At 37.7% G+C, this 25,652-nt stretch overlaps 1 protein-coding gene across 1 annotated transcript in view; it reads left to right on the top strand.

The window, feature by feature from the left end:
• Positions 1-25,652, top strand: part of LOC143642559 (17-beta-hydroxysteroid dehydrogenase type 6-like) — a 72,484-nt gene that overhangs the window by 42,011 nt on the left and 4,821 nt on the right. Inside the window, exon 3 of the mRNA XM_077111089.1 lies at positions 14,884-15,142. Within this exon, the coding sequence (XP_076967204.1) occupies positions 14,884-15,142 (259 nt within the window). The remainder of the gene's footprint in view (positions 1-14,883; positions 15,143-25,652) is intronic.

Below are 25,652 nucleotides of genomic sequence, written 5' to 3' on the forward strand. Positions count from 1 at the left end.
CTTTCTCCTACGGTGATTAATTTTTAAATTTCTCTTTTAAAAAAAACTGTCAATTTTCGTTACATAGGTTTTTGAGGCTTTGTAACTAGCTGCAGTCAAGCATAGAACAGTTACATCTCCCTAGCAAATGACAAGTTTTATTATTATGTAGTGAGCCTCTTTACTCTAGTAATGCTTTTTTGTCTTATATTCTGTTTTATCTGATGCCAATTTAGCCTTTTTGGTTAAGTTTTGCCTGGTTTATCTTTCCCTATCCTTATACTTTCTACCTTCCTGTATCCCCATATTTTATATGAATGTCTTGTAAATAACATATAGCTAGATATTTAAAAAAATCCAACCTGACATTTTTAAAACTAGAACATTTAATCTGTCTGCACTTATTTAGTTATTGATATGTTTATATTTATTTCTATCTTATTTTGTGATTTTTGTCTGATTTTCCCCCAAGTTTCTCTTTCTCTCTCTCTTTTTTTTTTAACTTTTTAAAATTGTATAATATAACATATATACATAGCAAAGAAAGGAAAAAAGACAATAGTTTTCAAAACACTCTTCAACAAGTAGTTACAGGACAGATCTCAGACTTTGTCATGGACTACCATACCATCTTCTCAGATGTTTCCTTCTAGCTGCTCTAGGATATAGGCGGCTAAAAGGAATAAATATTTTTTTATCATCATAGTCAACTTTTTTTTCTTTTTTCTGAAAAATACCATATATACCAAAAAACAATAAATTTCAAAACATATAATTAGTTGTAGAACAGATTTCAGATTTGGTATGAGTTACCATTTTACAATTTTAAAATCTTAGTTACTCTAAGATCCTAGAGACTAAAAGAAATATCAATATAATGATTCAGGAATCATACTCATTTGTTAAATCCTGTCTTCTCTGTTATAACTCCACTTTCTCCTTTGATATTTCTCCCAGTCTTTAGGGGTATTTGGGCTATGCCCGTTGTAACTTTTTCATGTTGGAAAGGGCTGTCAATAATATGGGGTAGGGAGATGGAACTATCTGATGTTCTGGAGGGGCTGGGCCCTATATGTTTCAGGACTTAACTGGTCCAGGGATAACATTAAGATGAAGGATAATATTGAATTGAGATGTTAAGTACACAGTCGATTCTGAAGACTTAGTATGAAAAAAGAATATAAAATATCTCAATTTTCATAAGTCCAGGGACTCATCTGGAAGTTGTAGGTTTTGGAAAGTTACCCTAGTACATGGAACCTTTGTAGACTCTTATATTGCCCTACGTGTTCTTTAGGATTGGCTGGAATAGTTTTGGTTGGGGTTTGGCAAGTTATGATAGGTAGCAATGTCTAACTGAAGCATGGGTAAGAGTGACCTCTAGAGTAGGCTCTCAACTCTATTTGAACACTGTCAGCCACTGATAATCTTATTAGTTACACTTCTTTTCCCACTTTTGGTCAGGATGGAATTATTGATCCCACAGTGCCAGGGCCCGACTCATCCCTGGGAGTCATCTCCCACGTCACCAGGGAGACTTTCACTCCTGGATGTCATGTCCCATGTAGAGGGGAGGGCAATGATTTCACTTATGGAGTTGGGCTTATAGAGAGTGAGGCCACATCTGAGCAACAAAAGAGGTCTTCCAGAAGTAACTCTTGGGATACCTATAGGTAGGCTAAGCTCTGCTACATACATAAGGAAGACAATGTCTTCCTTACCCCTGCATTCTGAATGATCTTAATCCTGACCTAATTGGCTTGGTTCTTTTTTGTTGTTGCTCCCCCTATTGTTTATTTATTTTTAATCCATATGTTTTACTCATCTGTCCATAAGGTAGCTAAAAGAAGCATCTGACACAAGGTTTTCATAATCACACAGTCACATTGCGAAAGCCATATCATTATATAATTATCTTCAAGAAACATGACTACTGGAACACAGTTCTGCATTTTCAGGCAGTTCCCTCCAGCCTCTCCACTACATCTTAACAAACAAAATGATATCTATTTAATGCATAAGAATAACCTCCAGGATAACCTCTCGACTCTGTTTGGAATCTTTCAGCCATTGACACTTTATTTTGTCTCATTTCTCTCTTCTCCCTTTTGGTCCAGAAGGTTTTCTCACCTCTTGGTGCTGAGTCCCAGCTCATTCTAGGATTTCTGTCCCACGTTGCCAGGAAGGTCCACACCCCTGGGAGTCATGTCCCACGTAGGAAGGGAAGGGCAGTGAGTTTACTTGTCCCGTTGCCTGGGAGAGAGAGGCCACATCTGCGCAACAAAAGTGGTTCTCTTGGGGGTGACTCTTAGGCCTGATTTTAAGTAGGCTTAGCCTATCCTTTGCGGGGTTAAGTTTCATATGAACAAACCCCAAGTTTGGGGGCTCAGCCTATTGCTTTGGTTGTCCCCACTACTTGTGAGAATATCAGGAATTCTCCACTTGGGAAGTTGAATTTTCCCCTTTTTCACCATTCCCCCAAGGGGACTTTGCAAATACTTTTTTATTCACTGTTCAAATCACCCTGGGATTTATCGAGGCATCACTCTGGACAAACCTACAATATCTCATGCCCTACTCAAGGTTCCATGTACTTAAGGTGTTCAGTTAAGCTGTCCACATAAGTTATAATAGAAATTGCACTAGTCAGAATATAAATTTTGTACCAAACATTTTTTTTACTTTAGTCTCACACATAAGTTAAAGTTTTAAAATATTAATTACCATCTATTTTCAACACCCTATATTGACATTGCTTTGTTCTTCACGCAAAACATTTTAAAATTTGTATATTTAGTCACTATCATTATACACTGTAGATGTTCCTAGATTATACAATCTCAGTCTTTATTGTATATCTTTCCTTCTGATTTCCTTTGTGCCCCCCAGGCCTCCTCCCTCTATCATCCTCACATTCAGCTTCATTCAGTGTTCTAACATTATTGTATTACAGTTAGATAGTATTGTGCTATCCACTTCTGAATTTTTACAATCAATCCTGTTTTGGCTTCATTCTTATCTCTATATATCAGGTTATAGATATATAAAACAGCCTCTCAAAATCCAGAAGTAAGTGTGTCTGCTATAAGAGTTTACAATCTATTCCTCTGTTCTCTTATAAAGGAGACCATACAATAATTGTTCTTTCGTTACTGGTTTATTTTGCCTAACTGAATGTCCCACAGGTTCATTCACATCATTGCATGCCTCACCATGTTGTTCCTTTTTGTAGCAGCGCAGTGTTCAATCATTTGTATCCACCATTGTTCGCCACTCTACTTCTCAGTCAGTGCATCCTTCAGCCACCTGCATTCATTAGGCATCATGCATGAAGCCCAGAGTCCACAGTCCATCAACACTCTCAATTTTAGATAATTCAATTGTTCCCAAGAGAAAGATAACCAATAAACACACCCTCACTAAATAGGAAATAAACTTCCCCTTAACTCTTTTCCCTCCCCCCCACTATTTACCCGTGGTGTTGCTGTGGTACTGCTGTTTCCCTATTAAACATAGCGCATAGCATGCAATAGCAGTTTTCCCCTGTACCCTGGAATTAAACATTCTTTGTACACAAATCATACCTTCGAAGTGGTTCTTGCAAGAACTTATTTATATTTCTAGTGTCAATCAGTGGAACACTTAAAAAATATTTTTATCGAGAAGTCTCCACACACACACAATCCACCCACAGTATACAATCAGTGGCTCACAATGTCATCACGTGACGTTGTGTATTCATCACCATGATCATTTTTAGAACATTTGCATCACACCAGTAAATGAAATAAAAAGAAAAAAGAAAAAACTCATATATCCCATACCCCTGACCCCTCCCTCTCATTGATCACTAGTCTACCCAATTATTTTTAATCTCAATTTATTAATAAATAATTGATATTATTTATCAATTTATTTTTCCTTATATTTTTTACTCATCTGCACATACCTTTGATAAAAGGAGCATCAGACACAAGGTTTTTCACAATCACACAATCACATTGTAAAAGCTATATAATTATACAATCTTCTTCAAGAATCAAGGCTACTGGAATATAGCTCAACAGTTTCAGGTACTTCCCTCTTGCCACTCCAATGCACAATAAACTAAAAAGCTATATCTATATAATGCATAAGAATAATCTCCAGGATAACCTCTCAACTCTGAAACCTCTCAGCCACTTTTTTTTTTTTTTTGTCTCGTTTCTCTTTTCCCCTTTGGTCAAGAAGATTCTCTCAATCCCTTGATATCAAGTCCCAGCCCACTTCAAGAATCCTGTCCCACATTACTAGGGAGATTTACATCCATGGGAATGACGTCCCACAAGAATATCAGTAATTCCCCAGATGGGGAAGTTTAATATTTTGTCCCTTCCACCCAGTCCCCCAGGGGAACTTTGCAAATGCTGTTTTTATTCTCTACCCATATTAGTCTAGAATATATCGGGATATTATACTAACCTGCATAAGCCAACAAGAATCTCTCGCCCTATTCAAGATTCCAAGTAATTATGGTGTTCAAATAAACTGACCATACTAGTTAAATTCAGTAATGTGCTATATATTTTGTACCAAATAAACATCCCTTCCCTTGGTCTCACACAGAAATTGAAGTTTTAAAATATGGACCATATCATCCTTTACCCTGTATTCTGATTCACCTTAGTCCTATCCAGATCAGCTTCATTCATATCTCTAGTCTAGGTCTGATCACTTTTTCAACTTTATAAGCAGTTGCTCTATGGGGTAATGCTGACTTTCATAGCTTCAAAGCTCTAACTCTTGAGTCTCAGGTATCACATAAATACCAAAAGTTTCAGGGAACAACCAGGTTATATACCAATAGCTCAGTATCTCAGAATTTAGAAATAACAGTTACAACTCCTGAATATATGTGACTGCTGTAAGAGCTTACAATCTAGGACCCTTTACAATAGGGCCCAACCTGATAACCCATGCTCTCAACATCAGTTCGTATATGAGTGAGGCATGATAATATTTGTCTTTTTTTTCCTGACATTTCTTTCCGCATACTGTCCTCAAGGTTCATTCACCTAGTTGCATGCCTCACAATTTCATGCCTTCTTTTAAACTGATTGAATTTCTTCCATTTTTTTCCTCTGCAAAAATTGAAAGTAATATACTCTATTTCTATTTCTTTAGTGGTTCTTGTAGAGATTTTAACTGCGTGCTTAATTTATGAAAGTGTAAAATTAATATCTTTACCCTTCTGTTTAGTAATCTAAGCCCTCAGAATAACTGAGCTCCCGTCACCCCTCCTGACATATATGTTATTTCTCTTGCATATTTTAGTTCTATTTTTTAACCCTATATTATTTGACACTTGTTTAGATTTATCCCCTATTTACCATTTTCTTTGCTTATCATTCCTTCTTGAATCTTCCATAAAAAATTGCTTTCCTCTTGACTGAATACATTCCTTAGAATGTAGAATTTAGTGCTAGGGGCAAAATCTCTCGGTTTTTTGCATTTCTTTAAATATTTTTATTTTGCTCTCATTTTTTTGCAGATTTCATTGCAATATATTCATTTGCCATATATTCCATTCAAATTATACAATTAGTATCTCACAGTACCATCACTTAGTTGTGCAGTCATCATCGCGTTCATTTTTAGACCATTTTAATTACTCCAAAAAGAAACTTATCAGATAGACACACACAAAAAGGACACCCCAAACACCCCATATTCCTTATCTCCTTGTATTATTGACCCCTGGTAATGGTGTGGTAAACTAGTTACTGTTGATGAAAGAATTATAAGGTATTACTGTTAACTACAGTCCACGGCTTGCAATAAATATTTCCCCCACATAACACTCTATTACCAGTGTCGTATGTTTGTAGATAAGTTCATGTACGTACTTCTTTAAATTTGTAGTGTAAATCTGTGATATACATGACTCTAAACAACCCTTTCAACCAAGATACAGCATTATTCCTTATAGTCCCACTAATGAGCTACCTTCACCTCATTTTTATTTCCAGATATTTCAAGTTTAGCCTCATACATTCTGAGCATATTAGGTTACCACGCCCCCTTCTCTAACTTCTGCCTATTTATGGGTTTCCTATACTCTACATTTTAAGGATCTGAGTTTACATATTCTAGTTAGTTCATATTAGTGAAATCATATAATATCTCTCCGTTTGTGTCTGATTTATTTCACTCGGCATTTATGTGAAGCCACATGCTTCATCACCTCATTCTTTTTACTGATGCATACAATTCCATCATATGTATATACAACATTTTGTTTATCTGTTTGTCTGTTGATGGGCATTTTGATTGTTTCCATCTTTTGGCAATTGTGAATAATACTGCTATGAATGTCGGTATGCAAATGTCTGTTTGTGACTCTGCTTTCAGATCTTCTGAGTATATATTGAGTAGCAGAATTGTGGGGTCATATAACAACTCAGTATTCAGTTTTCTGAGGAACTGCCAAACTATTTTCCACAGTGGCTGTACTATTTTACACTCCTGCTAGCAGCGAATAAGCGTTCATCCTCTCCAACACTTGTAGTTTTCTGTTTACTAGCAGCTATTCTCATATGTATGAAATGATATCTCATTGTGGTTTTGATATGCATTTCCCTAATAGCTAATGAAGATGAACATCTTTTCATTTTTAGCCATTTGTATTTCTTCTTTGGAGATGTATCTATTCATATCTTTTGCCCATTTTATAATTAAGTTGTTTCCTTTTATTGTTGAGTTGTAGGATTTCAGGATATCAAACTGTTATCAGATATATGGTTATTCTCTTCCATTGAGTTGGCTGTCTTTTCACCCTTATGACATAGCCCTTTGAAGTACTGAGTGCTCAGTCTTGAGGAGTTCCCATTTATCTGCTTTTTCTTTCGTTGCCTCTGCTTTGGGATTAACGTCTAAGAAGCTACTTCCTATCACTAAGTGTTGAAGATGTTACCCTATATTTTCTTCTAGGTTTTTATGGTACTGGCTGTTATATTTAGTCTTTGATCCACTTTGAGTTAATTTTTGAATTAGGGGTCCTCTTTCATTCCTTTGGATATGGCTATCTAGTTCTTCCAGCAGCTTTTATTGAAAAGACTATTCTGTCCCAGTTCATTGGATTTGGGGGCCTTGCCAAAAATCAGATGACCATAGGTCTGAGGGTCTATTTCTGAACTCTCAATTCGATTCCACTGATGTTTATATCATGGTATATAAACCACTGTGGCTTTATAATAAGCTTTAAAGTATAAGACCTCCACTTCATTCTTCTTTTTCAGGATATTTTTGGCTATTTAAGACCGCTTTCCCTCCCAAATAAATTTGATAACTAGCTTTTCCAGTTCTGCAAAGTAGCTTATTGGAATTTTTATTGGTATTGCATTGAATCTGTAGGTCAATTTGGGTAGAATTGACATCTTAATGACATTTAGCCTTCCTATCCATGAGCGTGGAATGTCTTTCAACTAATTAGGTTTCTTTGCTTTCTTTAAGCAATGTTTTTTGTTTTTCTGAGTACAGGTCCTTCATATCTCGGTTAAGTTTATTCATAAATACTTGATTCTCTTAGTTGCTGTTGTGAATGGAATTTTTAAAATTGCCTCTTTGGTTAGCTCATTCCTCATGTATAAAAATCCTACCTTTTTTTTTCTTTGCTGTGTGGCAGGGGTCGCATTTCATTCCCTTTCCACGTCAGTATCCCATTATTGCATCACCATTTGTTGAAAAAACTTTTTTTTTGCGGGGGCGGGGAGGGGAGAGTGCACAGGCTGATAATCAAACCCAGGTCTCCCGCATAGCAAGCGAGAATTCTACCACCAAACTACCCTTGCACCCCCACCTACTGATCTTTGCACATTGATCTTGTATCCCGCCACTTTGCTGATTTTGTTTTTTAGCTCAACTGGCTTTGTTATAGATTTCTTGGGGTTTTCCAAATATAGGATCAGGTTGTCTGCAAATAATGAGAGTTTTACTTTTTCCTTATCAATTTGGATGTCTTTTCTTTCTTTTTTTTTTTTTTCCCCTAATTGCTCTAGCTAGAACCTTAAGGGCAGTGTTGAATAATTGTGGTGACATTGGGCATCCTTGTCTTGGTCCAGATCTCAAAGGGAAGGCTTTCAATCTCTCCCAGTTGAGTATGATATTGGCTGTGGGTTTTTCATATATACCCTTTATCTTATTGAGGAAGTTTCCTTCAATTCCTACCTTTTGAAGTGTTTTTTTTTTATCAAGAAAGGATGCTGAATTTTATCGAATGCCTTTTTGCTGTCAATTGAGATGATCATGTGATTTTTCCTTTTTGTTTTGTTAGTGTGGTATTTTACATTAATTCATTTTCATGTGTTAAACTACCCTTTCCTGTCTGCAATAAACCCCATTTGGTCATAATGTATAATTCTTTTGATATGCCGTTGGATTCTATTTGCAAGTACTTTGTTGAGAATTTTTGCATGTATAATCATTATGGAGATTGTCTTATAGTATCTTTATCCAATTTTGGTATTACAGTGATATTAGCAACATAGAATGGGTTAGGAATTGTTCCCTTTTTCTTCAAATTTTTGGAAGAGTTTGAGCAGAAATGGGGCTAGTTTTTCTTGGAATGTTTGGTAAAGTTCCCCTGTGAAGCCATCTGACACTGGGCTTTTCTTTGTAGGGAGATTTATTATTTTTTAAAATTTTTTATTAGAAAAAATTCATGCATAAAATACAGGATTCTCATATACCACCATAATATTAGCACCTTACATTGGGGTGGTACATTTGTTACAATTGGTGAAAGCATATTTTTAAAAATTTCAATTAAATTTAAAAATTGAATTATAACATATATACAAAAAAGCAATAAATTTCACACACCACAACGATTAGGTATAGAACAGATTTCAGAGTTTGGTAATGGGTTACAGTTCCAGAATTTTAGGTTTTTACTTCTACCTGCTCCGAGGCACTGGAGACTAAAAGAAATATTAATATAATGATTCAGGAGTCATACTCATTTGTTAAATCCTATCTTCTCTGTTATAACTCCATCTTCTCCTTTCATATTTCTCCTGGTCTTTAGGGGTATTTGGGCTATGACCATTCTAACTTTTTTTGTTGGAAAGGCTGTCAATAATATGGGATAGGGGGATGGAACTAGTTGATATTCTGGAGAGGCTGTCCCCTCTGGGTTTCAGGACTTATCTTTTCCAAGGCACCTATCTAGAGGCTATAGGTTCTAGAAACTAATCATAGTGCATGGACCCTTCGTCAAATCTTAGACAGAGCTCTATGTGTTCTTTAGGTTGGCAGAGAGAGTTTTTATTGGAGTTTGGCAAACTATGGTGAATAAGCAATATCTAGCTGAAGCTTACATTAAGAGTAGCCTCCAGAATAGCCTCTCAACTCTATTTGAACTCTCTTAGCCACTGATACATTATTTTTTTACATTTCTTTTCCCCCTTTTGTTCAGGAAGGCATTGTCGATCACACGGTGTCAGGACCCGGCTCATCCCTGGAGTCATGTCCCATGTTGCCAGGGAGACTTTCACCCCTGGATGTCATGTCCCATATGGGGCAGGGTAATGATTTTACTTGCAGAGTTGGGCTTAGAGAGAGAGAGAGAGGCCACGTTTGGGCAACAAAAGAGGTCCTTTGGAACTAACTCTTAGGCATAACTATAGGTAGGCTTAGCTTCTCTGCTGCAGAAATAAGCTTCACAAAAGCAAGCCTTCAGATCAAGGGCTTGGACATTTCATACAAAAATGAAAGCACATTTTTGTACTTGTGCTATTAACTATAGTCTATTGTTTAACTTAGGGCTGACTGTTTGCTTAGTGCAGTTTTGGGATTTAAAAAAAATTTCTATCCTATTACCACATATACAATATAGCATTTCCCCTTTTAACCATATTCAGGTATATATTTCAGTGCTGTTATTTATGTTCACAATTTCGTGTTGCCATTACCACCATCCATTACCAAAACATTTCCATTGTTCCAAATAGGAACTCTGAACATTTTTTAAAAGAAAATAAAAATAAAAGTAAAAGGAACACCCAAAACATCCCATACTCCCACCTCTCTATTGTTTATTTATTTTTTGTCTTTTTTTTCCTTCTTATTCATCTGTCCTTACACTGAATAGAGTGTCAGTCATAAGGTTTTCAAAAACACACAGAGAGACCTTAAATGCTCTGTGGTTAGTCAGTCATCTTCAGGAATCAGAGCTATTGAATTATAGTTAAACAACTTCAGCTATTTACCTCTAGCTACTCCAATACATCAAGAACTGAAAAGGGATATCTATATAGTACATAAGAATAATCTCCAAAATAACCTCCTAACTCTATTTGAAATCTCTCAGCCACTGGAACTTGATTTTGTTTCACTTCTATTCCCCCTTTTTGTCAAGAAGGCTTTCATACTTCATATTTTCATACTTTCTACATTGCCGGGGCCAGGCTCATCCCCTGGGGCCATATCCTGTATTTCCAGGGAGCTCTACACTCCTGGGAGTCATGTCCCACATAGGGGGAAGGACAGTGGGTTTACCTGCTGAGTTGACTTGGAGCGAAAGGCCACATTTGAGCAACCAAAGAGGTTCTCTGGGGTGACTCTTAGGCATAATCATAAGTAATCTTAGCTACTCTTCTGCAGGAATATGCTTCATAAGGGCCAGCCCCAAGATCAAGGACCTGGCCCATCAAATTGGGAGTCACAAATCCTTGTGAGAATATCAGATCTTCTCCAGGTGGGGAAGTTTATTATTTCCACATTTTTCCTCAGTCCCTCAAGGGGACTTTGTAAATACTTTTTAATTTTCTGTCCAGATTATTCTGGGATGTATTTTGGGCATTACACCGTCCTGTACAAACCAACAAGATCTCACTCCTTATTCAATGTTCCATGTAATTATAGTGTTCAAATAAGCTGACCACACATGTTAGATTAGATAGTGTGCTACAGAAAATAGAAATTTTGCACCAAGTAACCTCTCTTCCTTTGGTTTCACACAGAAGTTGAAGTTTTAATATACAATCAATATCATCCTTTACGCTTTAGTCTGATTTACTTGAGTACTACCAAGATCATCTTCATTCATATCTCTACTTGAAGTCTGATCACTTTTTCAGTGTTTGTAACAGTTGCTGTGTGGGAGTAATGCTGACTTTTGTAGCTACAGAACTCTAAGTCTGAGTCTCAGGTGTCACGCAAATACCTGAAGTTCCAAGGAATGGCCAGATTATACACAAAAAGCTCAGCATCTCAGAATTTAGTAATCACAGTTACAACTCTGGAATAGATGTGACTGCTGTAAGAGTTTATAATCTAGGAACCTTTACAATAATCCTTCATCCGATAACTTATGCTCTAGAATTCAGTTCTCAGAGTTTGTACATTATAGTTGGTCCATATTAGTGAGGCATTATAATATATATCTTTTTGTTTCTGGCTTATTTCACTCAACATACTGTCCTTTAGGTTCATTCACCTAGTTGCATGCCCCACAACTTCATTCCTTCTTACAGCTGCTCAGTATTCCATTGTATGCATACACCACAGTTCCCCCTTCCATTCTTCAGTACCCTTAGAGCACCTCCATCTATTGCAAATCATGAAATACTGCCATATAAACACCATACAAGTCAAATTATATAGTGTGCAACTGTCTATTCGTGTTCCTGCTTTTAGTTCCAGTGAGTATACACCTAACTATGAGGTTGAAGGATCATATGGCAACCCCACCCCTAGACTCCTGTGGAGCTACCACACTGTCCTGCAGAGGGGCTGCACTACTGTACTTACCTACCAACAGTGAGTAGGTACATCTCTCTTGTAGGGAGATTTCTGATGACTGATGGAGTCTCCTTGTGATTGATTTGTTGAGGTCTTCTGTTCCTTTTCAAGTCAGTATAGGATGTTCTTGTGTTTCTAGGAAATTGTCCATTTCATCTAAGTTGTCTGGTTTGTTTGCATATGGTTGAATATATGGAATGTAGTCTGTTTGGATTTATTTTATTTGGAGTTCATTGGGCTTCTTTGATTTGCTTATTTGTATCTTTAAAAGGGTTGAGAAGTTTTCTCCAATTATCTCCTCAAGTACTCTTCCTAGCCCTTTTCTCTTCTCTTCCCCTTCTGGAATACCAGTGATTCTTATATTTGTGTATGTGCTTTGTGTTATCCATCATTTCCCTGAGATCCAATTCAAGTTTTTCCATCTTTTTCACCATTTGTTCTTTTGTGTGTTCACATTCAATTGCCCTGTCCTCTGGTTCACTTATTCTTTTTTCTGCCTGTTCAAATCTGTTGTATGTCTCTAGTATGTTTTTAATTTGATCTTTGGTATCTTTCATTCCCATAAGATCTGATATTTTTCTGTTTACTCTTTCACATTCTTCCTTATGCTCTTCTAGTGTCTTGTTGATATCCTTTATGTCATTAGTCAACCCATTGAAGTTATTTTGGAGATTTATATGGGCATCTTTGATTAGTTGTTCAAATTCTGTCTCTGCTCCAGCTTTTTAATTTGGCCATTTGCATGAACCATATTTTATTCCATCTTCATGTGTTTTGTGATTTTCTGATTTCTCAGGATTTTATTATCTTGATAAGGCTATTTTGAAAGTTGATTTCCCTTGCTCATCTGACATTTTGTTTTTGCTCTGGTTTGCATTGAAGGTCTCCTTTGACACTTGGTTAGTCAGTAATTCCCATCCAAACCAAGTCCAGGGCCTAACTCCGGGAGCAGCCCTTTTCAGAAGTCTGTGGGAGGCTGGGCAGAGAAGCAGGTTGCCAGTATGCCCTTTCCCTATATTCCCAGAAGATGGCACCCTTGGGCCACCTCTTCCCTACAACTCCATCTCTCCCAGCCTTTGGAAACCTGCTGAACAGGGGCCAGACCAGATGAAAATTCACTCAAAGCTAGAGGCGCCCCAGGTGTGCTGGAAGCTGCTGACTTTGGCAGTGGGGGATGGGCACTGTACACCGTGGCAGACTCTGGCTTGTAGGTGCTGTATGTCTGGTGATTTCCAGATTCATGTGTGGAAAGACTCTGGGCTGTGGGACTGAGAAATTTGACTTCACCAGCTAAGGAGTGCTCTGCCTTTCACAGATTGCCACAGGTATGGAAGAGAGGGGACTTGGGGTTGTAGTGTAGCCACCTGGCCCCTGCCTTTCTGCTCATGTACGTAGTGAGCACCCTGAGCCCCTGTGCATAAAGGATTGAGGCAGCAGGACTCACATTGTCTCTCTTGCTGGCCAATTGTCAGTTCAGCTCTGGTCTGCTTCCCCTCTCCTCCTGAGGGGAGGGCTTCCCAGATGCCCCCAATCTGGGTACCTGCAGCAGCCTGCCTCAGTGATGGGAGGTAGATACTGGGCATCACAGCAGCTGCCCTAATTTTTTGAAGGGTATTTTTGCTAGATATGCAATTCTAAGTTTACAGTTATTTTCTCACCATTCATTGAATATTTAGTTACACTGTCTTTTGGCTCTCGTTGTTGCTATTGATAAGCCAGCCTTAAGCCTAATTAATTTCCCTTTGAAATTGATCTCGTCTTTCCTTTATGGCTATTTTAAAGGTATTCTCTTTCTTTGATCTTACTGAAGCTTTATTTTGTTATGTGGATTTTTAAAAATTTGCAGTACTTGGGATTTATTTGGCTTCTTGAATCTGGGTTAGTGTCTTCCATCAGTGCTAGAAAATTCTCAGTCATAGTTGTTGCTTCAAATATTGCCTTTATTTCATCCCTTCTCTCCTTTCTTTATGGATCTGATTAGATATATATTAGATGATTTTACTCTGTTCTTGTTTCTCTTATCTTTTCTTTCTCTTTTTTTTTTAGTGCTATGGTCTACATAATTTCCTTTTCCTGCTCTCCAGTTCACTACTTTCTCTTTTCAGCTATATCTCTTTGCTGTTAAACTTGCTTACCAAAATTTAAAATATTGATTGTTACACCATTTAGCTCTACTTCTATTTTGTTTCATTTCCAAACCTGCCTGGTCATTTTTATGTACCTTGTCTTTCTTAATATTTTCAATCCCTTCTTTTATAAAATATGTATTCAGCATATTCATATCGTGTCTGATATTTCTAGTGTCTAAAGTTTTTGCAAGTCTTTTTCTACTATCTGTTGTTTCTACTAGCTCTTGCCAGTGATGTTTTGTTTCCTTGTGTGTCTACTGATTTTTGACAATGAGCTGCTGCTTCTCTTTGTAACACTCTCTGGTGATTCTTTGAGTCCTGATGTAAAGATTCCTCCAGAGAGGGTCTATATTTGCTTCTGTCAGAGCCTATGGCCACTTTAAACTTAATTCTTGGCTTGAAGCTTTTTGGACCACCTAGATGGTATGGATTGTCCTGCAAACCCTCATGAAATATGGCTTGTGGTTATGGTTGGGGCTGATTCTCCCCTGAGAAGACTACCACAGTTACCCAACACCCAACACCACAGTTCAAGACACACAATTTCACTTTCAGTCTTTTGAAAGGGGATATTATTTCTAGTTCACCATTAGACTTGGAGGGTAGCTGTTTAGGATTCTAGTTTAATGAGAAGAGTGTCTTTTACTAGATTCCCTACCTCAGGTGGGCCCTGGATTTCATCTGTCTTCTATGCATTTTGAGACTATACTGACATCCAAGTTTATACTTGTTGGCAAATTGGCTCAAATAAAAAACCAGCAATAGTGCTCCATTTACCCATTTACCCTCTCTTTTGGGTTCTTGCCTTTCTTTAGTTTTTGGTCTGAGCTTTTTTTTTTTTAATTTTTTTGTTAGCTTATAGATGCATTTAAGAAGATTAAAACGTACATTTTGTCTAGCATTTTTACTTGTTTTTAGCAGAAAGATTGGCCAAAGTAAACAGTCTGCCATCTTGTCTGAAACTGAACTCCGGATTTGTCTTTTATTGTTTTAGGACTCTGGGGCCTGGTCAACAATGCAGGCATTGTTCACCCGATTGGCTGCAGTGAGGGGCTGAGGATTGAGACCTATGTGAATGTCTTCAATGTGAACCTAATTGGATTGATTGCAGTGACCTTGAGCATGCTTCCCTTGGTGAGGAAAGCGCAGGGGAGGATTGTCAATGTTTCCAGCATCCTGGGAAGAATTGCTGTCTTTGGAGGAGGGTATTGTAGCTCCAAGTATGGAGTGGAAGCCTTTTCAGATATTCTGAGGTAATTCTCTTAAGTTAAAAACAACACCAAACCAACTATTGGATACTTAAATATGACTCAAGTATTGTACTAGTTGCTTTCCTTTACAGTATCTTATTTCATCACCCCCTAAATGGTGAAAAGCAACTATTATTACTAACCCATGTTACATGAGGAAACAGGCTCAGATTTGTTAAGTATCTTTACCAAAGTTTTCCAGCCGTAGCCACGATGCAGCAGAACCCTGGGTCTTTGTTTCCTGCCATATATTACACTTTAATTTCCAAGATTTAGCCTGGAAAAATTCCTTTTCTGAAGAGAACGACTCCCTTCTTTTTCCTTAAGGTGAACCTTTTCATGTTCTTTTGTGGTGACTGTCTTTCTTTCTGCTTCCAACTATCTTCTTCCTTCCCTTTATTCTGTATATCTTTTCTTTGCCTAATAGCTTTTTTCTTTCTTATAACTTCAATTTACAATGAACCCCAATGGCCCTGTCTCTACCCCCTAGCTTTTTTCCATGCCTTTTGGCTTGACATCTCTCTTCAGCTACTTCCTTCTCTTTGTATTTCCTTGGTTTAATTCCTGAAAGAGGATCCTATTGGCCAAGTTTGTTTGTATGTGTGTGTGTCAGGTGGCACTATCTGTGACACTGTTGTGCTCTTGTGTGTCAGGCATTGTTGTGTGTGATTTTCATAACAACCCAATGCAGAAGGTATTATTTTTTATCTTCATTGTACATATGAGGAAACGAAGGCATGGAGGTTTAGTACTTTGCCTCTGTCCATATGGTTAATGTGGGGAAGAGCCACTGTCCAGCCCTAGGATGGACTCTCCTCCCATCAAGTACTCTCTGTAGTCTAATCATCTGTTGACATTAGGGTACAGTTACATAGCACAAAATATAGCTGCACAAACTGCCCTTCAGCAGGGTCTGACCATGAGGCAATTTCACATGGAGATGAGTGGTGAATATGAAAGACACCATAAAGCCATATGTCTATTATAATGTGCATATTATGTTATCTGCCTAGGAAATATCTGGGAGAGGGAAATCACCATGAGTTGTTACCACTGTGGCAGGCACCTCACCTGGCCTTCTGCTTAACCAAAGCCCAGTCTAACCCCATGTGGCCCCTGCTGGCCGAGGCACCACCTCTCAGAACTTGTCTCTTGAACTCCTTAGCTCATTCCCAGACCAACAGTGAAGATGTTTACTTTTCATATTTGGGTTGTATTTTTTTGTTTTTTTGTTTTTAGTAAATATATATACATTTTTATGTATATATACATATTTTATTCGAGAAGCAGTGGGTTTACAGAATGATCATGGGTGAAAGTCAGAATTTCCACACACTACCCTATTAACACTTTACATTAGTGTGGTACATTTGTTATAATTGATGAAAGCATATTTTTGTAACTGTACTATTAATTATAGTCCGTGATTTAACTTAGGGTTTACTGTGCTGTATAGGTCCATGGATTTTTTTCTTTAAAAATTTTTAATCTAGTAACTATACAACCTAAAATTTCTGCTTTTAACCCCATTCTAATATATAATTCAGTGCAGTCAATCACATTCACAATCATGTGCCATCACCATCATCCATTACCAAAACTTTCCCTTCATCCCTAATAAAAACTGTATATTTTATGAACTCCTTAGTCCCACCCTGTCCCCTGGCAACCTACATTCTAGATTCTGACTAAGATTAGTGAGCACTTTATAAAACCCATTCATTTTTGTTTAGCCATAAGTAGAATTTGTTCAGTTATCTGTTTCCCAGATATCTCCCCCAAAGGGAGCAAAGGGTACCAGTTTTTCAAGATTATGTTTTTTGAATCATGCCCTCTTTAATCTAAATGTCCTCATTCATTTCTTTTTTTATTCACGTATCATACAATCATCCAGTTTTTACAATCACTGGTTCACAGTATCACCATAGAGCTGTACATTCATAATCACAATAGGTTTTTAAACTGAAAAATCTCAAAAAAAATTAAAATAAGAATAAAAGTTAAAAAGAACATCCAAAGCATTCCAAATCCCCTTCCCCTACTATTTACTTAATTTTGTCTTTTTTTTTTCCTTACTCATTTTACCATACACTGGATGAACGGAATGTCAGTCACAAAGTTTTCACAATCACTTGGTGTTTTGGTTTGCTAACGCTGCCAGAATGTAGTACACCAGAAATGGAATGGCTTTTAAAAAGGAAATGTATTATGTTGCAAGTTTACAGTTCTAAGACCATAAAAATGTCCAATCTAAGGCATCCAGAAAAATATACCTTGACTCAGGAAAGGGCTGATGATATTTGGGGTTTATCTATCAGCTGGGAAGACACACGGCAATGTCTGCTGGCTTTCTCTCCCAGCTTCTTCACATGGCTTCCCAGGGCCATTTTCTTTCTGCATCTTCAAAAGTCTCTGGCTGTGTGTGCCTGTAGATGCTGAAGCTTTTTCCAAAATGGTTCGGTCTTAAATGACTCCAGTAAGCAATTCCACCTTGAATGGGTGGAGATACATCTCCATGGAAACCAACTAATCACCAGGTTCTCCCCACAATTGGGTGGGTCACATCTCCATGGAAACAACTTAATAAAAAAGATCCCACCCAACAATATTGAATGAAGATTAAAGGACATGGCTTTTCTGGGGTACACAACAGTTTCAAACCAGCATACACAGTCACACCTAAAAAGCTCTGTAGCTATTCAGTTGTCTTCAAGAATCAAGGCTATTAGATTACAGTTCAATAGTTTTAGGTATTTCCCTTTAGTTACTACAGTACACCAAAACCTGAAAAGGGATATCTATATACTACATAGAAATAACCTCTTGACTCTATTTGAAATCTCTCAGCTACTGAAACCCTACATGGTTTCATTTCTCTTCCCTCATTTGGTCAAGAAGTCTGTTTAAATCCCATGATACCAGAGTCAGGCTTATCCCTGGGAGTCAGGTCTTATGTTGCCAGGGAGATTTATACCCCTGGGAGTCTTGTCCCACATAGAGGGGAGGGCAGTGAACTCATCTGCAGAGTTGCCTTAGAGAGAGAGGGGCCACATATGAGCAGTAAAAAAGGTTGTTGGGGGATGACTCTTAGGCATAATCATAAATAGGCTTAGCTTCTTCTTTGCAGGAATAAGTTTCATAAGGGTAAGCCCTAAGTCCGAGGGCCTGGCCCATCAAATTGGGAGTCTCTAATGATTGCAAGAATATCATGTCTTCCCCAGGTGGGGAAGTTTAATCACCTTTTCCCCCAGTCTCTTAAGGATATTTTGCAAATACTTTTTATTCCGCCCGGATTACCCTGGGATGTATTGGGGCATTACACCATCCTGTACAAAGCAACATCTCACTCCCTATTCAAGGTTCCATTTAAGTATGGTGTTTGAATAATCTGACCATTCGTATTAGATTAGATCATGTGCTAGGGAAAGTAGAAATTTTGCACCAAGTAAACATCTCTTCCTTTGGTCTCACACAGAAGTTGAAGTTTTAATATCTGGTCAATATCATTCTAAACTCTGTATTCTGATTTACCTTAGTGCTACCTAGATTAACTTCATTCATATCTCTATTTTGAAGTCTGAGCACTTTTTCAGTGTTTGTAACAGTTGCTCTATGGAGTAATGCTGGGGTTAGGGTTTTAAAGGGGAGTGGAGATATGGTGGTGGGACTCAGAATGAGAGAACTCCAAGGGTAAGTGAAATCCAGGGGAGCAGAGTCACCTCTGGCATGTATAGCTCCTATATCTTCCCTCAGGACACACAGACGCCTGCAGAATCTTTTTTCTGAAATTCTAATTCGGAAGGTTTTAAGAGTTTAGTTTGTTAAGGGAGGCTTTTCCTTTAGGACAGTGGTTCTTAAACTTTAACATGCCTCAGAATCACTTGGAGGTCTGTTAAAAGAGATTGCTGAGTCTCATCCCCAGGATTTTTATTTGGCTCATCTGGACTGGGGCTGATAATTTTCATTTCTAACCAGTTCCCAGATGCTGGTGATGCTCTTGATCCATTTTCCACACTTGAAGAGCCACAGCATTAGGGCGTCATAGTGCTTTGAGTTCTACCTTTGTATGGACCATTGTGTCAAATCGGTTTCTCCTTGATTTTCAGTTTGGGCTTCATCTTCTCCAGCAAGGCTGCCTGAGGCCCAAATTAAGGGAACACCTGGATTAGGGAGAACAACTCATCACTGTCCCCAAAGCACCCAGGATGTACCTCTAGCATGGTGCACAATGTCACGTTACTTATTTATCTCTGTACAGTAAATTCTATGAGGACAGGGACCATATCACACTTCACTTATTTAGGCAGCACATAGCACCGTGCTTGGCACATAAATATTTGTGGAACCATTTGTTAACTGACCTGAATATTCTGAATGACCAATGACTTGAATTTTTTTTTTTTTTTATGGCTGGAGATTATGGCCTTTTTTTTGCACTTTTTTTTTTTATTAATTAAAAAAATTAACTAACACAACAATAGAAATCAATCCATTCTACATATGCAATCAGTAATTCTTATTATCATCACATAGGTGTATGGTCATCATTTCTCAGTACATATGCATCGATTTAGAGAAAGAAATAGCACTACAACAGAAAAAGAAATAAAGTGATAACACAGAGAGAAAACACAAATAAAAATAAAAAGTACAAAAATATATAAGAGAAAAAAAAAACAAAACAAACAAAAAAAAAACTATAGATCAGATGCAGCTTCATTCAGCGTTCCAAGATAATTACATTACAATTAGGCAGTATTGTGCTGACCATTTTTTTTTTTAGACGTCATACCATTCTACATATGCAATCAGTAATTCTTAACATCATCACATAGATGCATGATCATCGTTTCTTAGTACATTTGCATCGTTTTAGAAGAACCAGCATTATAACAGAAAAAGATATAGAATGTTAATATAGAGAAAAAAAATAAAAGTAATAATAATAAGAACAAAACAAACAAAACAAAACAAACAAAAACCTATAGCTCAGATGCAGATTCATTCAGTGTTTTAACATGATTACTTTACAATTAGGTATTATTGTGCTGTCCATTTTTGAGTTTTTGTATCTAGTCCTATTGCACCGTCTGTATTCCATCAGCTCCGATTACCCATTATCTTACCCTGTTTCCAACTCCTGCTGAACTCTGTTACCAATGACATATTCCAAGTTTACTCTCGAGTGTCGATTCACATCATTGGGACCATACAGTATTTGTCCTTTAGTTTTTGGCTAGACTCACTCAGCATAATGTTCTCTAGGTCCATCCATGTTATTACATGCTTCACAAGTTTATCCTGTCTTAACGCTGCATAATATTCCATCGTACGTATATACCGCAGTTTGTTTAGCCACTCGTCTGCTGATGGACATTTTGGCTGTTTCCATCTCTTTGCAATTGTAAATAACGCTGCTATAAACATTGGTGTGCAAATGTCTGTTTGAGTTTTTGCCCTTAATTCCTTTGAGTAGATTCCCAGCAATGGTATTGCTGGATCGTATGGCAATTCTATATTCAGCTTTTTGAGGAACCGCCAAACTGCTTTCCACAGTGGTTGCACCATTTGACATTCCCACCAACAGTGGATAAGTGTGCCTCTTTCTCCGCATCCTCTCCAGCACTTGTCATTTTCTGTTTTGTTGATAATGGCCATTCTGGTGGGTGTGAGATGATATCTCATTGTGGTTTTGATTTGCATTTCTCTAATGGCCAGGGACATTGAGCATCTCTTCATGTGTCTTTTGGCCATTTGTATTTCCTCCTCTGAGAGGTGTCTATTCAAGTCTTTTTCCCATTTTGTAATTGGGTTGGCTATCTTTTTGTTGTTGAGTTGAACAATCTCATTGTAAATTCTGGATACTAGACCTTTATCTGATATGTCGTTTCCAAATATTGATTCCCATTGTGTAGGCTGTCTTTCTACTTTCTTGATGAAGTTCTTTGATGCACAAAAGTGTTTAATTTTGAGGAGTTCCCATTTATTTATTTCCTTCTTCAGTGCTCTTGCTTTAGGTGTAAGGTCCATAAAACCGCCTCCAATTGTAAGATTCATAAGATATCTCCCTACATTTTCCTCTAACTGTTCTATGGTCTTAGACCTAATGTTTAGATCTTTGATCCATTTTGAGTTAACTTTTGTATAGGGTGTGAGATATGGGTCTTCTTTCATTCTTTTGCATATGGATATCCAGTTCTCTAGGCACCATTTATTGAAGAGACTATTCTGTCCCAGGTGAGTTGGCTTGACTCCCTTATCAAAGATCAAATGACCATAGATGAGAGGGTCTATATCTGAGCACTCTATTCGATTCCATTGGTCGATATATCTATCTTTATGCCAATACCATGCTGTTTTGACCACTGTGGCTTCATAATATGCCTTAAAGTCTGGCAGCGCAAGACCTCCAGCTTCGTTTTTTTTCCTCAAGATGTTTTTAGCAATTTGGGGCACCCTGCCTTTCCAGATAAATTTGCTTATTGGTTTTTCTATTTCTGAAAAATAAGTTGTTGGGATTTTGATTGGTATTGCATTGAATGTGTAAATCAATTTAGGTAGGATTGACATCTTAACTATATTTAGTCTTCCAATCCATGAACACGGTATGCCCTTCCATCTGTTTAGGTCTTCTGTGATTTCTTTTAGCAGTTTTTTGTAGTTTTCTTTGTATAGGTCTTTTGTCTCTTTAGTTAAATTTATTCCTAGGTATTTTATTCTTTTAGTTGCAATTGTAAATGGGATTCGTTTCTTGATTTCCCCCTCTGCTTGTTCATTGCTAGTGTATAGAAATGCTACAGATTTTTGAATGTTGATCTTGTAACCTGCTACTTTGCTGTACTCATTTATTAGTTCTAGTAGTTTTGTTGTGGATTTTTCCGGGTTTTCGACGTATAGTATCATATCATCTGCAAACAGTGAGAGTTTTACTTCTTCCTTTCCAATTTTGATGCCTTGTATTTCTTTTTCTTGTCTAATTGCTCTGGCTAGAACCTCCAACACAATGTTGAATAATAGTGGTGATAGTGGACATCCTTGTCTTGTTCCTGATCTTAGGGGGAAAGTTTTCAATTTTTCCCCATTGAGGATGATATTAGCTGTGGGTTTTTCATATATTCCCTCTATCATTTTAAGGAAGTTCCCTTGTATTCCTATCCTTTGAAGTGTTTTCAACAAGAAAGGATGTTGAATCTTGTCAAATGCCTTCTCTGCATCAATTGAGATGATCATGTGATTTTTCTGCTTTGATTTGTTGATATGGTGTATTACATTAATTGATTTTCTTATGTTGAACCATCCTTGCATACCTGGGATGAATCCTACTTGGTCATGATGAATAATTCTTTTAATGTGTTGTTGGATACGATTTGCTAGAATTTTATTGAGGATTTTTGCATCAATATTCATTAGAGAGATCGGCCTGTAGTTTTCTTTTCTTGTAATATCTTTGCCTGGTTTTGGTATGAGGGTAATGTTGGCTTCATAGAATGAGTTAGGTAGTTTTCCCTCCACTTCGATTTTTTTGAAGAGTTTGAGGAGAGTTGGTACTAATTCTTTCTGGAATGTTTGATAGAATTCACATGTGAAGCCGTCTGGTCCTGGACTTTTCTTTTTAGGAAGCTTTTGAATGACTGCTTCGATTTCTTTACTTGTGATTGGTTTGTTGAGATCATCTATCTCTTCTTGAGTCAAAGTTGATTGTTCATGTCTTTCCAGGAACCCGTCCATTTCCTCTAAATTGTTGTATTTATTAGCGTAAAGTTGTTCATAGTATCCTGTTATTACCTCCTTTATTTCTGTGAGGTCAGTAGTTATGTCTCCTCTTCCATTTCTGATCTTATTTATTTGCATCCTCTCTCTCCTTCTTTTTGTCAATCTTGCTAAGGGCCCATCAATCTTATTGATTTTCTCATAGAACCAACTTCTGGCCTTATTGATTTTCTCTATTGTTTTCATGTTTTCAATTTCATTTATTTGTGCTCTAATCTTTGTTATTTCTTTCCTTTTGCTTGCTTTGGGGTTAGCTTGCTGTTCTTTCTCCAGTTCTTCCAAATGGATAGTTAATTCCTGAATTTTTGCCTTTTCTTCTTTTCTGATATAGGCATTTAGAGCAATAAATTTCCCTCTTAGCACTGCCTTTGCTGCGTCCCATAAGTTTTGATATGTTGTGTTTTCATTTTCATTCGCCTCGAGGTATTTGCTAATTTCTCTAGCAATTTCTTCTTTGACCCAGTCGTTGTTTAGGAGTGTGTTGTTGAGCCTCCACGTATTTGTGAATTTTCTGGCACTCTGCCTATTATTGATTTCCAACATCATTCCTTTATGGTCCGAGAAAGTGTTGTGTAAGATTTCAATCTTTTTAAATTTGTTAAGACTTGCTTTGTGACCCAGCGTATGGTCTATTTTTGAGAATGATCCATGAGCACTTGAGAAAAAGGTGTATCCTGCTGTTGTGGGATGTAATGTCCTATAAATGTCTATTAAGTCTAGTTCATTTATAGTAATATTCAGATTCTCTATTTCTTTGTTGATCTTCTGTCTAGATGTTCTGTCCCTTGATGAGAGTGGTGAGTTGAAGTCTCCAACTATTATAGTATATGAGTCTATTTCCCTTTTCAGTGTTTGCAGTGTATTCCTCACGTATTTTGGGGCATTCTGGTTCGGTGCATAAATATTTATGATTGTTATGTCTTCATGCTTAATTGTTCCTTTTATTAGTATATAGTGTCCTTCTTTGTCTCTTTTAACTGCTTTACATTTGAAGTCTAATTTGTTGGATATTAGTATAGCCACTCCTGCTCTTTTCTGGTTGTTATTTGCATGAAATATCTTTTCCCAACCTTTCACTTTCAACCTATGTTTATCTTTGGGTCTAAGATGTGTTTCCTGTAGACAGCATATAGAAGGATCCTGTTTTTTAATCCATTCTGCCAATCTATGTCTTTTGATTGGGGAATTCAGTCCATTGACATTTAGTGTTATTACTGTTTGGATAATATTTTCCTCTAACATTTTGCCTTTTGTATTATATATATCATATCTGATTTTCCTTCTTTTTACACTCTTTTCCATATCTCTCTCTTCTGTCTTTTTGTATCTGACTCTAATGCTCCCTTTAGTATTTCTTGCAGAGCTGGTCTCTTGGTCACGAATTCTTTCAGTGACTTTTTGTCTGAGAATGTTTTAATTTCTCCCTCATTTTTGAAGGATAATTTTGCTGGATATAGGAGTCTTGGTTGGCAGTTTTTCTCTTTTAGTATTTTAAATATATCATCCCACTGTCTTCTAGCATCCATGGTTTCTGCTGAGAAATCTACACATAGTCTTATTGGGTTTCCCTTGTATGTGATGGATTGTTTTTCTCTTGCTGCTTTCAAGATCCTCTCTTTCTCATTGACCTCTGACATTCTAACTAGTAAGTGTCTTGGAGAACGCCTATTTGGGTCTAATCTCTTTGGGGTGCGCTGCACTTCTTGGATCTGTAATTTTAGGTCTTTCGTAAGAGTTGGGAAATTTTCAGTGAAAATTTCTTCCATTAGTTTTTCTCCTCCTTTTCCCTTCTCTTCTCCTTCTGGGACACCCACAACACGTATATTTGTGCGGTTCATATTGTCCTTGAGTTCCCTGATACCCTGTTCAAATTTCTCCATTCTTTTCCCTATAGTTTCTGTTTCTTTTTGGAATTCAGATGTTCCATCCTCCAAATCACTAATTCTATCTTCTGTCTCTTTAAATCTATCATTGTAACTATCCATTATTTTTTCTATGTTTGCTACTTTATCCTTCACTTCCATAAGTTCTGCGATTTTTTTTTTCAGTTTTTCTATTTCTTCTTTATGTTCAGCCCATGTCCTCTTCATGTCCTCCCTCAATTTATCAATTTCATTTTTGAAGAGGTTTTCCATTTCTGTTCGTATATTCAGGATTAGTTGTCTCAGCTCTTGTGTCTCATTTGAGCTATTGGTTTGTTCCTTTGACTGGGCCATATTCTCAATCTTTTGAGCGTGGACAGTTATCTTCTGCTGCTGGCATCTGGGCATTTATTCAGATTTCTCTGGGTGTTGGACCCAGCAAGGTTGTAAGATTTTTCTGTGAAATCTCTGGGATCTGTTTTTCTTATCTTGCCCAGTACGTGGCGCACGTGGCACACGTTTGTCTCAAGTGTTTGGAATGGGTCTCCCCCAGTCACCGATCTCCGTGGCCTGGGGCTTTCGGATCCAAATCTCTCCGTTGGTTCAGGGGCCGCGCGTGGTGGGGGCGTCAGCTGCCGCGGCTTGAGGGGACCCTGTGGCTGGTTGCGGGCCGCAGCGGGCCTGGGGGATTCCCCACCGGACCAGGAAGCCTCCCGTGGGGGGGGTGCTTCCGCGGCTTGGATAGCCCTCCTATCTGAGACTCGTATCCACGGACTCGAAGCAGAGACTCGAAGCTGCCCGCAAAAGAGGGGTGCCACCTGCCTCGGCTTGGGAAACTTGCTTCTCCAATACTCTCAGCCAGCCCGGAAAGGGGGGAGGGA

This window comes from Tamandua tetradactyla, chromosome 7 (genome assembly GCF_023851605.1).
Source record: "Tamandua tetradactyla isolate mTamTet1 chromosome 7, mTamTet1.pri, whole genome shotgun sequence".
Classification (NCBI taxonomy): Eukaryota; Metazoa; Chordata; class Mammalia; order Pilosa; family Myrmecophagidae; genus Tamandua; species Tamandua tetradactyla.